This window comes from Motacilla alba, chromosome Z (assembly GCF_015832195.1).
Source record: "Motacilla alba alba isolate MOTALB_02 chromosome Z, Motacilla_alba_V1.0_pri, whole genome shotgun sequence".
NCBI lineage: Eukaryota > Metazoa > Chordata > Aves > Passeriformes > Motacillidae > Motacilla > Motacilla alba.
The window spans coordinates 56,573,240-56,585,257 of NC_052046.1; the positions used below are offsets into that span (position 1 = coordinate 56,573,240).

General features: G+C 36.2%; 1 protein-coding gene across 15 annotated transcripts in view; it reads left to right on the plus strand.

Moving 5' to 3' along the window:
• Positions 1-12,018, plus strand: part of ZDHHC21 (zinc finger DHHC-type palmitoyltransferase 21) — a 36,045-nt gene that overhangs the window by 2,430 nt on the left and 21,597 nt on the right. For 3 of the 15 annotated variants that reach the window (XM_038124500.1, XM_038124497.1, XM_038124501.1), the window contains exons 2-7: positions 2,792-2,878; positions 3,420-3,506; positions 3,777-3,971; positions 4,750-4,848; positions 7,567-7,678; positions 8,639-8,777. In XM_038124500.1, coding sequence (XP_037980428.1) covers positions 3,794-3,971; positions 4,750-4,848; positions 7,567-7,678; positions 8,639-8,777 — 528 coding nt within the window. In that variant the 5' untranslated portion in view covers positions 2,792-2,878; positions 3,420-3,506; positions 3,777-3,793. Of the gene's footprint in view, positions 1-22; positions 2,879-3,419; positions 3,510-3,776; positions 3,972-4,749; positions 4,849-7,566; positions 7,679-8,638; positions 8,778-12,018 lie in introns of those variants that run through there. The other 12 variants (XR_005255292.1, XR_005255291.1, XM_038124511.1 and 9 more) reach the window with 8 other exon arrangements.

Sequence of the window (12,018 nt, forward strand, 5' to 3'; positions counted from 1 at the left end):
AACAAAATTACATGAGAAAATTACATGAGATCATTTGTCTCTTTTTTTTTGCACTGTGTTTGAAAGAGTAATACATTCACTTTGTTTGTGACTTAAATTTTAATCTCGTACTTCCTTCCTCGTTATCAGATTTTGAACCTCTTTCTTTACTCCTCACACTTTATTTATGCATTGTACATAAACCAAGAGAAAGGGAGCAGAAAAATCAAAATGAAAAATATAAAACTTAATTTAGCATTATAGGAATTAGGAAGCAAATGTGTGTAACTGAAATACACTGGCAGTACTGCAGTTTTACATAGACCTTTCTCTGAACTCTTACACCCTTTAAAATATATATTAAAATTGTGAAATGGCCTAGAACTGAGATTTGAGAAATGCTGGTTAGAATTAACGTGTCAGTTTGGAGACAGCTCAACTCAGTAAGGTGGGGTTTGAAAAGAAGAATAGAAAGTATTACCTGTTATATGCTGCCTTTCAAACAGGTGGTAATGCTTATTTACATATCACACTGTTTTTTTGTCTCTTTCCGGAAATACAGAAGACAGATGAAAAATCACCCTGTCTTGAGAGTGAGGCCTGTATTTGCATAGTTCTTGCTTAATTCAGGATTTTGCCATACCAGGTATGTTTTGAGCATGGCTGATGTTTGTTTTGGTTTTCTAATTATAAAAGTGAATATGGTCATGCAGGCAAAAGTAAGTTACTGAGGGATAAAAATTTGGAATATATTTTCTTGGTAGGCATTCTTACTGTTTTCTCCTGAATCCCTCTCAGTGCTTATTGCTCACACATAGTACAAGTAGGTCACTCAGGAGCAAGTATTTCAGTAATTATATCTCTCTGTTTTGTTTGTTGAGCTGTTATTTCCCATTCTGAGGAAGTGCTGTGAAGTCATGGAATCTCTGCTGCTCTGCTAAGATGGAAAACAGATGGATTCCTCAGTGGTCAGAGTGTTTCTAGCTACATTTGTTTTTTTTGGCCTCTATATTTCTATTAGTCTATCCATTGTAAATTCATGATGATTACTCCCAGTCTCCTTCTTGTCCTTCATGTGTTTGAAAATAGTTTCCAGGATTGTTTCCTTCACCTTCCCAGGGACCAGGGTGAGGCTAGTAGGCCTGTAGTTGCCTGGCTCCTCCTTGTTGTTTTTCATTGACACTTGTTTTATTGAGTCTTCTGGAATGTCATCCATCAGCATAAAACTTCCAAACGTAGTTGAGAATGACTTCACAGTGACAAAACCAGCTCTCTCAGCACTCAGGTTGACACCTCAGTAGGTCACATCGAAGTGTTAGGTCCAGTTCACTTAAAAGTTTGTTAATCTGATCCTCCCTCACTCAGAGTAAGTCTTTTGTCCTCTACGCTTTCCCACGGGTCTTAGGGACCTGGGATTCCAGAACGCAGGTCTTACCCATGAAAGAGCAAGATAAACAAGGTGCTTTGACATTTTTGTATGATTTTGATACTTTCAGGAGCAGACTGATGTCTCCTCTCTAGCCGCCTTATGCTGCTCGTGTACCTGTACAAATCTTTCTTGGAATTTCATATCCCTGACCAGATTCAACTCTAGGAGGACCTTGGTTTTCCTAACTCTATCCTAGTGCACCTAAGTGGTGTTCCTGTTCAGTTGTGTGCACACACTTGGTGCAGCCTCATTTCACCTTGGTTTGCTTGATTATAAGATCTCTGTTTTCCACACCATCCTGCATCATTTGCTTGCAAACTGTGACCACCACTTCTTTGCTCATTCAGAGGTCCACCACCTTCCTGTATCATCATTCCTTATTTAAGCATTCCCCAAGCCGATTAACCAGCCTCTTGGCAAGATGCTTCTACCCATGTAATTTCAGGTGAATCTTGTTCCCCTTCACCCTCAGTTTCTGAGCCTCATAGAAGGTTCTATGGATGTAAATGCTGCACAACTACTTGCTCATTTGCAGAATCTGTCTGCTTCTCCTCAAGTTCTTCCCCTTCATCAGCAGCATGAATGAGACACTACTTGGCTACTAGACTTTGGCCAAGACCCTGTTAACTGTGTAGTCATGCTTGGTAAACTCCTGGTCTCCCCTGGCTTTGTCTATGGTGCCTGAATGGAAGAGCTGCTGAGGGTTGTAGTCTAAGGGCCAGACTACTGCCTGCCTCAGTAACAGTCAGCCCATAGTATCCAGGACCCAGGCAAGCAGCATACTTTGCCAGGTGACAGGTTGGGCCAGCAGAGGTGTCTTTGTCTCAGAAGCAGGGACCCACCGATGTTCCTTAACCCACGCTGTTCCTCACTCCAGTATGGGTACTGCTGCAGGACTCAGGCACAGATGGCTCAGAGGCTTTCTTGGACAGAGCTTCCTGTACGTGTGTGCTTCCAGGGCTCAGAACGTGCTCTGTCGATCAGAGCTCCAGGCAGAAAAGGAGCTGTCCTCTTGGTGCTGGAGCTCAGAAACTTGACATATCCAGCTTGACGAGCTGAGAGCTGAGGCTCTGTCTGCTTCTCCTGTTGTGGTAGGGGCTTCTGTAGCTGCAAGAACTTGGTGGGGATCTGAATGATACTTGAATGAGAACACGGTTACATTAGAAAATAATAAGCAAAAGGTGATTATAAATAACACAAATGAGAAGTGTGGAAAAATGACAGCTTGTTTGGGTTTGATTTTGATTAGACATCTAAAGAAGAAAAGACAATGAAATTTGTGAATAGTATTAAGTAAATTTTGAATGCAATTGAGGACAGTTAAACATGAAACAAGTAAGCAAAACCCTTGGAAACAGAGATGTTTGCTAAACAAAATTCCAGTGCTACAAGTAGAAGCTGCAAGGAATGGAAAGAAACCATCAGAAATGGAAGACATTCCTGAAACCCAGAGATTGGGGAAACTAATGGGTAAGAGAGTAGATTGGGATTTATGTGGGCATTGCAATAATAAAGTATGTGTATGAAAGTAGTCTGGCAAAAAAAAATAACAGTAGTAATACTTCTGTGATAGTTGTGCCTAATAGTGGTTAGGATTTAGTGCTATCTTATTATGGAGATTGGTTTATGAAGCTCAGAAGTTCACATTGTAGGACTTGGTGAGGTTTCTTCAGTCTAAAACCAAAAGGAACCCAGCCCACTAAAGTGTTAAGGATGGAAACCTTGATGTTTTAAGTGTGATTAATATAAAATGTTCTACTGTGTGATATTTTTAATAATCTATGTGAAAGATGTCAGGGTAATGACTCCTTTCTCCATTGATTTGCTATTAATGTCATGAAGGACATTTTTTAAGCAAGGAAACCCTGAATTCTTAGTGATACTTTTGACTATTTTAGCATAAAAGCTTTAAGAAAACAACCATGAAATACAGGGGGAGACTGTAATAGATAGGTGGGGTGAGTCTTTGTGGTACATAAATAATTCCCTGTATTTCTTATTTGCTTTACAGCCTTTTTACTTTGATGGAAGAGTTTTCTTTGCTGCTGCCACCTGACTGATTGTTGCTGTTTTACCTATTGCTTAATAGTTTTCTCAGGTAGTGGTTTTACTTGCATCTTGGTGATAAATGTTGCTTCTTAGCCAAATATAACTAGTTAATGAATTCATAAAATGTTTTGCTACCCGGTGTTTAAAAAATGTATGTGAAATGTTTGTAAGTTTTTATGTAATTCCTTAAATCAACAGCTGACAGGTTTTTTTCTTTCTTACTTGAATGTACGAATTTGAATGTATGAACCATATAGGTTACTATATACTAGTTAATCTACTCTTTTTTTAAATTTTTTTTTTTAATTTATCTCTTTAGGATTATCTTCCTGGGTCATGACAATTTATTATTTGTGTTTAATGGGGCAACGAATTCACTTTGTGGTTGACCCTCAGGGTTGGTGCTGCATGGGCCTAATTATCTTTGTCTGGCTGTACAATACAATCTTCATCCCAAAGGTCATCCTTTTTCCTCATTATGAAGAGGGAAATATTTCAGTTGTGGCAGTTTTGTGTAAGTACTTTTAACTTTTTTTTTTTACTAATGAAATAATATCTCTACTTAATGTACATTAAAAAAATCCTATCAGAAAGTAAAAAATTAGGGTGAAAGTAAAGACAAAAGTTAAGATAAAGGGTAAGCGTAGTGGACATGTCCTACATTTTTGTGTTCTGAGAAGCTGTGGCACTTCATTTTGCAGGTGTTATTGTAGAACTTGTTTTTGTGGAAGCTGGTGAAAAGTCTGAATGTAGCTTTCAAGTCCTGTACTTAGAACTTGTTGACAGGATTTCACGTTCACATCTGCAAGTGCCTGTCAGAATTTGGTGTGATAGTAGTGATGACTGGCAACAAACTAAATTTTGTTAGTTTTGTCATACATCCCTGTGTGGGTTAGCTCATACAAGTTTTGCTGATAGGTTTGCTGGGGAAAAGTCTTGAATTATGGCTGGAACAAACTTCAAGGTGAAGATGCACTATTGGGAATATCTTCCATATGAAGGCTTTGAGATGTGGTATGATTGGTGCTTGTGTGGTGAGATGTTGGAGGAACTTCTGAAAAACAGTACTATGGTCATAGTAGCACCTGCTGGTGCTATCAGAACTGTTTACTACTTTTTTCACTCTATTTATTGGAGAGTACTTAATATTGTGTACTTAATATCAAAAATATATCTGGAATTGAATGAGAAGGCTGAGTTTTTTTCCAGCTCAGTTCTGGAGCATCTGTATTTTTTTATATAGTGTACTTTGCACAAATGAAAAACTCTAACAAATGCTTATTTATTTTTAGGTTATTACTTCTGCTCATTGTTTTGTATAGCTTCATTATTTAGAGCCTCAGTAGCAGATCCAGGAAAACTACCTGAAAATCCAAAGATACCAATTACAGGTACATTAACTTGTTTCTATATAATTGAATGAAAATTATTTTAATATCCTCAAAATAATTAGGAATAAATTTGCCTTTGTGAGATTTAGTGGAAACCATGAGCTGTCTCTGCTGAATAGAGTTAGTATGTCACTGTTTTAAAGTTGTAAATTTCTAGCACTTTTCCTTGTGTAGTTTCAAAACTTCTTTATCTTAAACTTGTATTCTACCAGAAAGTTCAGTTATGTAGGACCTTCTACTAGGAAATTTTTTCACAGGAAGATTTTTTTTTTGCATTCTAGACTGTCAAATGTAGTGCATATGCTACTAATTTGATAATACATAATGAAAAATGTTGATAGATGGCTAGTTATTTTAATTCTATATCTTTTGTCTTAGTAAATTCATACGATGTAGAAAATGGTGGTGGAAGGTAGTCCTATGCTGGTTTTTACCTGTGTGTTTTTTGCTTTTTTTTTCCAGAATCTTATGATTGTATGGGCTGTTAACAAAAAAAAAAAAAAACCACAAACCTTGGTGCTAGTTACACTGCATTTCTATAAAGTAGCAGTTTAATGGAGGGAGTCCTTTCTGTCCTTGCAGATTTATCCCACAATTCCTATATGGTATCCAGTGCTCCAGAAGTTGGAGGAAATTTAAAACCATAATGATTCTCCACAGAGAAGGACAGTATTTTTATGAACTGTTGGGAGCTATTATCTAATGCATAGAGCTTTTGCTTAGAAGTTTAGAATGGAGTAGGGCTGTTAAACAGCATGAGCTTTTTCACATTAACAGATAACATTTCATGAATGAAGAAAATGTGTCCCATCCAGTGAGGGTGAATGCTTCAGTCTTGTGTTCAGATGTGGTGAATGCCCAGAATAGAATTTTGCTCTCTCTTCCCAATGTTACTGAAAATCTAGGATGATGTGTTTGGAAACATGATCTTTTTAGCCTTAGTGCTGATGATATGATGTGCATGAAGCAGACAGCTTATCCCAGAAGAGGGTATATCTCCCTGGGATTCAAATGTGTCACCACTAATTGCAGGAAATCTCATGCCAGTGTTTTTTCTGCTTCTGGCAACTTATCCTTTGATCCAGTAAAATGTCAGGTGTTTCAGACTTGGGTTCTGGAGTCAGAGGTTTTGCTGCAGGAGGAGCATCATGGATTTTGCAACCTGAGCTGGATAATGAAGGCACTCGCTAGTTACAGACAGTAACCTTTATATTGGAGTTTTCATTTACCTTCAAAATACCAGGAGCAGTGCAAATTCCCTATTTTTTTTTTTTTTAATTTAAGGTATGTCTTTGCATAGCTCTCCAACCTTTGCATGCTCCATTCAGTCCATATTGCAGTCATACTTAATGAGTACTTACGAAAGTGAAATATTTAGGCTAAGTCATGACTTTGATGTTTTGATTTGGTGTGTGATGTATCAGGGGTATTGTACTTTTGGAGGTAGCACTTCAATTGTCCGGTGTGTGCTAGGCTGACAGGAGAATACATTTTTGCATAGTATAAATTGTGTTAAAAATGAGTTGGGGTGTTTATGAACTCCACTGGTAGCTACCCTATTAGTGAGTGACACCTTCGCGACACTGGATTTATGTGAACAGATTGTAAATCAGTTTCCATCTGTCATTATTACTAGTTTAATGATCTCAGATATTGGGTTTCTTTACTTCCAGGGTCCAAATGTTATTTTGCAGCAAGAAGGACCAGATTAAAGCTGCCTGCAGGTGGCTCAGAAGTGCTAAATATAACTTTATTTTTTTAACATTGGGACAGTGTTTTACAGTATAAAATTTCAGAATGTTCTACTGTAAATATGAATCTTTTTTTTTTCCCTCTGTCCTGGAGATATGAGAAATTTTTGTGCCTCAGTTTAGGTAGAAACAATTTGAACAGTCAAAGTATTTCTCAGTCGTCCGCATGTATTCCTTAAAGACAGAAAATATATGCTTTTGTGACTGGAAATATTTCAATGTTAATCTTATTGTTTCCTATGTGAAGATGAAATTTTTGAACATATAATTTGAATTTTCATTTTCAAAGAATTCCTCTAATTTGGTGGTGCATTTTGAGATAAATAATAGCCAAGCTGAGCAATAGTACTCCTGTACTTTCAGCTACTCAGTATCTCTGGATATTAGCTTTAAAAGAATCTCACACTAGTAATTTAAAAGTAGTATATATTTGTAAATACAAGCCTATCCTCGATCTCTTTCTCTGATTGTCTTATATGTAAAATTGCATATGGTGATATGCATGTCATTAAAATGCTTTGAGATGGAAGATGCTCCTGAAGTGTTCACTGTGTGTCATATTTTAGTTAGCTAGCAGTAGCAGTATTTCCTCAGGGGGTTCTGGAATAGCAGTGAGATTGTATCCTGATTCTGTCTAGCAGGTAATTTTTTTCACAGTAGAAATGTAAGGAAATAATTGAGTTACAGTCTTCCTTGTCTGAGTCACAGGTTTTTTTCTGTAATAATTACTTTGTAGAAATTTATAGGAAGAGAGGGCACTTTGGAAATGGAAACTGGCATGGAGTAGCAGTAATATCTTCCAGTTTAATTAAGGTCACAGTGGGAAAAAGCTTTTTATGTGGTGCTTATCCTTCTCAGATCATAGTAAGATTTGTTTTTTTAATTAGAGTTACAAGCATACAGATTTATTATGAGTACACATTACTGAGTTTAAATCTCTCTAATGTGTCTTTACATTTTCACCTAGAGCGAGAACATTGGGAGTTATGTAACAAATGCAATATGATGAGACCAAAGCGTTCACACCATTGCAGCCGCTGCGGACATTGTGTGAGGAGGATGGATCACCACTGTCCGTGGTAAAACCCAGGACATTTCTTCTAATTATCTACTGTTATTTTAGGGAATCGTTTTGAAATTTGTGGTCTTCACTGCTCATTTTTCCTGTTTCTTTCCCAGTGGTGCTTAATCATTTAGGCATATAAAGCAAGGAAGTAATAAATTTGAGCTTTCCTATACCTACCAGTAAAAGTCAAAGTAAGTGAAAATAAAAATTTTTGAAAGTAGTTCTGAGGTATGGTTTTTCAAGACAAACTGCAGAGGACAGAAGTGACATCAGGATTCTCTTATGTTGGTTTATCCATTTTTCAAACTACCTTTTTTGTCAAGTTTTTCTACTTCAGAGCATAGTACTAGTATAGTGCTTTTGTCACGCTGGCTTAGCTTGTTGACTGTGCCAGTGCTTGTATGAAATTGCTTCCATATCACTTTTGATCTTGTACTTAATACAGATAGAATCCTTGTGTTTCCTTTACTCTTTTCATGTTGGAGTATGCAGAAGGAGTTTCTGAATAGGGATGCCTGTATTGTCTTCTGTGCCTTTGGCTCATTTTAAAGTCGTATTTCTTTGTTACTGGGGTAGCCTGTGATTGCATTTATTTTAAAACATTTGTTTGCATTTCCAGTTTCTGCAGTCTTGTAGTTCACAACCTGTGAAATGTATTGAGTAGCAGAAGATAAGACATATTACTGTGAAATTTTGCAGACTTTCAAAAAACAATTTTATTACTAGAGTTTTACTTAACATTGCAGCAGTATATAAAAATACTATATTGCTATATAGTTGCTATGTAAAATTACAGAGGAGTGTGTCTCCTGTTCTAAGCAATGATCTCAGTAGCGCAACCTGTGCTTTAAGTTGTGATGCAAGGGATCCAGTAGTTTGCTTCTTAAGCAAATCACAAAGTCTTCTATTCACAGTATCATAACTTTAGTATTTGTGTTTCTGTTTTTATATTGCACACTTTGTTTCTCTACAGGATTAATAATTGTGTTGGTGAAGACAATCACTGGCTGTTTTTACAGCTGTGTTTCTACAGCCAGATCCTTAGTTCCTATACGCTGATACTTGACTTCTGCCATTACTACTACTTTTTGCCCCTGAAAAAAGAAAACTGGGTAAGAACCTGTTTTCTCTGTGAAACAATGTAATTTGTTTTGGCATCTAGTTATTGCAAATTTTGGGGGCTCAGCTTCACTCTCAGTGAGGAGAGTTCAACTAGCTGTATGTTACTAAGTAAGCAAACTGATTTATGTTAAGTAACAAAATACTTTTATGAAAGGGCATATGATTTCTTTGGGTTAAAAACACAACACAAATTCTCTTGGGAATGTAGGCAAAGAGGGAAGAACCAGTCAGCTTTCTTGAAAGTGATTTTCAGTACTGGAAAGGTTTAAGGTAACTACTTTAGAGGTATTCAAATTTCCTTTTACTTTTTCCAAAGTAGATTTATGCAGAACATACAGCTATCCTAATATCATGTTTTAAAAAGATTATATTGCTTTTTTAAGAAAGGAGAAAAATACATGATCATTCTGCCAGGGGAAAAATATGCATTGGTTTTGTAGCAGTATTTTCTGTTGCTTTGAAATTATTATGTGGGTTAAGGGAGAATTAAGTTTGGTTTGTTTCATGTGGACTTACCAACTGGAGTAGAGTAGAAAAATAAAGGACTTCCTTCCACTATGAAACTTACATTGTAAATCTGCTATCTGGTGCTCTTCTATGCCTATTATCTGTAATATTCAGAATATTGAAGATGGTTGCTTGAAATTTGCTCAGTTCTTGAAAGTGGCAAAACAGCAAAGTTAGAACTCTTTAAGAAAACTGTTATGCTATCTTGCTTATGAAGAACCATAAGAACTTCTAGGTTAAATCTGAAATGAACTTTGTCTTTGTACTGGACTACAACAATACACGTACACTAAAGAAAAAAACCTACAAAACAAGTTGAAAACATTTTCAAAATTAGGTAACATTCCAAATGTCATAAGAGAATAAGATCATCTCAGATATTGCACTCTAAATTTTGTTGAGATATTTTTTCCAAATACTGAGGTGCAGAAGATTTTTCAATTCTGTGTTGATGCTCTCTGCATGCTCTCTGCTGGTGATTTCAAACTCATCTTTCCAGGCTACTGGAACCTGATGCTTCATACTGGGTAAGGCAAGTCCCATTTTCCAATTTTTGAACAACGAAAATTTGTCAAATGATTTTGTATCCTACATTATATAAGAATTTCACTTTGTGAAAAATTCTGCTTCTGGAAAAGATGGGGCCTAGTCTTCCGAGCTTCTTATTTGTTCCTGTGTCAGTCTGAAGTGGGTGTGAAGTTCCTATAAAAGTGTATGTGAAGATGATGTGGCAGAGGAGAGCTGAAAGTGTGGGAAGACTGTATTACTTGGTTAATCCAAAATTGATATAAGTGCTATATTCAAATTCACAGATACCGAGTTTTTATGATGTAGAATGTTCCAAAGTTGAGGATTTTTGTAAGTCGTTCTTGGAAAACATTGTATTCTGAAGGAATTTATTTATTTTTTCCATCTACATTAATACTTCCATTTAAATCATTAAAGGGATTTTAGAAATATGGAACAGAAAATATTTTGCTGTCTGCTTAGAGCATCTTTCCATAGGCACTGAAACAGACTTGTTAGCCTCTAATAGTATAATGTCATGGTAGGGTATTTCCTTTTTATTGTGAATATTCCCTGAATATATTGCTTCATGTAATTACACTGTATTAGGTAACATGCCAAAGTTCTGTCCGTTAGCCTTGCTTTTTAAAAGTAATATGAAAAATAACCAAATTATTTGCTTGAGGATCGTCTGTGCAAGAGAGGGAAATGGAAATCGTGTTTACTTCAGATATTTTACAATACCCAAAGAGATGATAATAAATAATTATTAATAATGACAGTTCAAAAAAAAATGAATATGTATAAAACTTGTTCCTGCCAGTATAACTGGATTCATTTGAAGTCATTTGGAGAGAGGCCTAATTTTAATACCTACTCCTTTGACAAGGGACAGGTTAGGTGGTATAATACATGTGCAACAATTATTTTAACCCATTTCAATGTGTTAGCCTGAAGAGGTTCCTGTGTATGGCTGCCTAAGTTTACAGAGAACTGTGGAAGAAATTGCTTACTTTGCTCTGTTTAGTTTTGTTTAGTTTTACCTGTGGGTTTTTTTGGGGCTTTATCAATTTCCATATATGAACACTTTAAATGATACTCTTCCTTTTACGAAGTGGAAAAAAACTAGGAAAACAGTAGACACAGCAGGTCTGGGCTGTTCAGACCTTTGTTACAAAAGTACAAAATAGTATTGAGCTTTCTCAGTTTTTCAGCCGTAGAATAGGAGAGCACACAGTGAAGTAGAAAAAACTAAAATAGTTGACTTGCCTAGACAACATATCTGCCTGGAAGATGACACCAGAGTTCCATGAAGCTGATTTTTTGAAGTGTTGCTAAGGATGTGATGCTGTATAGATTTATGCCACAGAATAATTTGTCAGAACTATGTCTTTTTGACACCAAATGAACAGGAACTGGTGAAAAGATTGGCTTAGTAGTAGTTAGGGTTTTAGGCAAACATACTGCAAGATTCTTTTTATCTCCTTAATTTCAATTAAAGCTGAGGTACCACAGCATTCCAGAGAGTGCAGTACCTTCATCCTTTCACAAAGCACTGTTCTTTATTGAAATTTTGGCTGTAACTGAGAGCTTACATTTTCTGAATTGACATGGGCTAGTGTTTAGAACAGATTCAAAGAACTGGATGATTTTTTTTTCCAGACAGCCATCTGGAATAAGCTTATTCTTGCTCATTAAAATACTTGTGAATTTTTTGGCAGTGTGCCTTCATCTAAATTTTTGTTCTTCTGATACAAAGTAGTACAAAATGCAGAAGCTGTAGAATTAAAATTGATTTTACTGCTATTGTGAAATAATAATTTTATTACAATACTGATTAATGCGTTATGCAAATTTGACCAGCATGTCAAATGTCATCTCTTTCCAAATTAAAACTTGTGTTTTTATTTTTAAAGGGTCAAGAAAGAAAACCCCAAAACTTTTAAATTAACTATTCTGGGTTAAGGGTGATAGCTCTAAAGGTAATGGAGGAAGCTGTTTCTGTAGAGATGCAATCTTTCAGTTTCACCTCTTACTGCAGAAAGTTGCTTCATAGTAGTCTTGGTTCTTGTAACCGATACACTGCCAGAAATTTAGGCTATGGTTGTTACCTCTGTTTGTCCAGCAGGAGGAGTGCAATTACTGCTAGAGATAAAGGAGATGGTAATTAAATTGATTATGTGGGATGATAGTGCAAGAAAAATATATTGTTCCAAT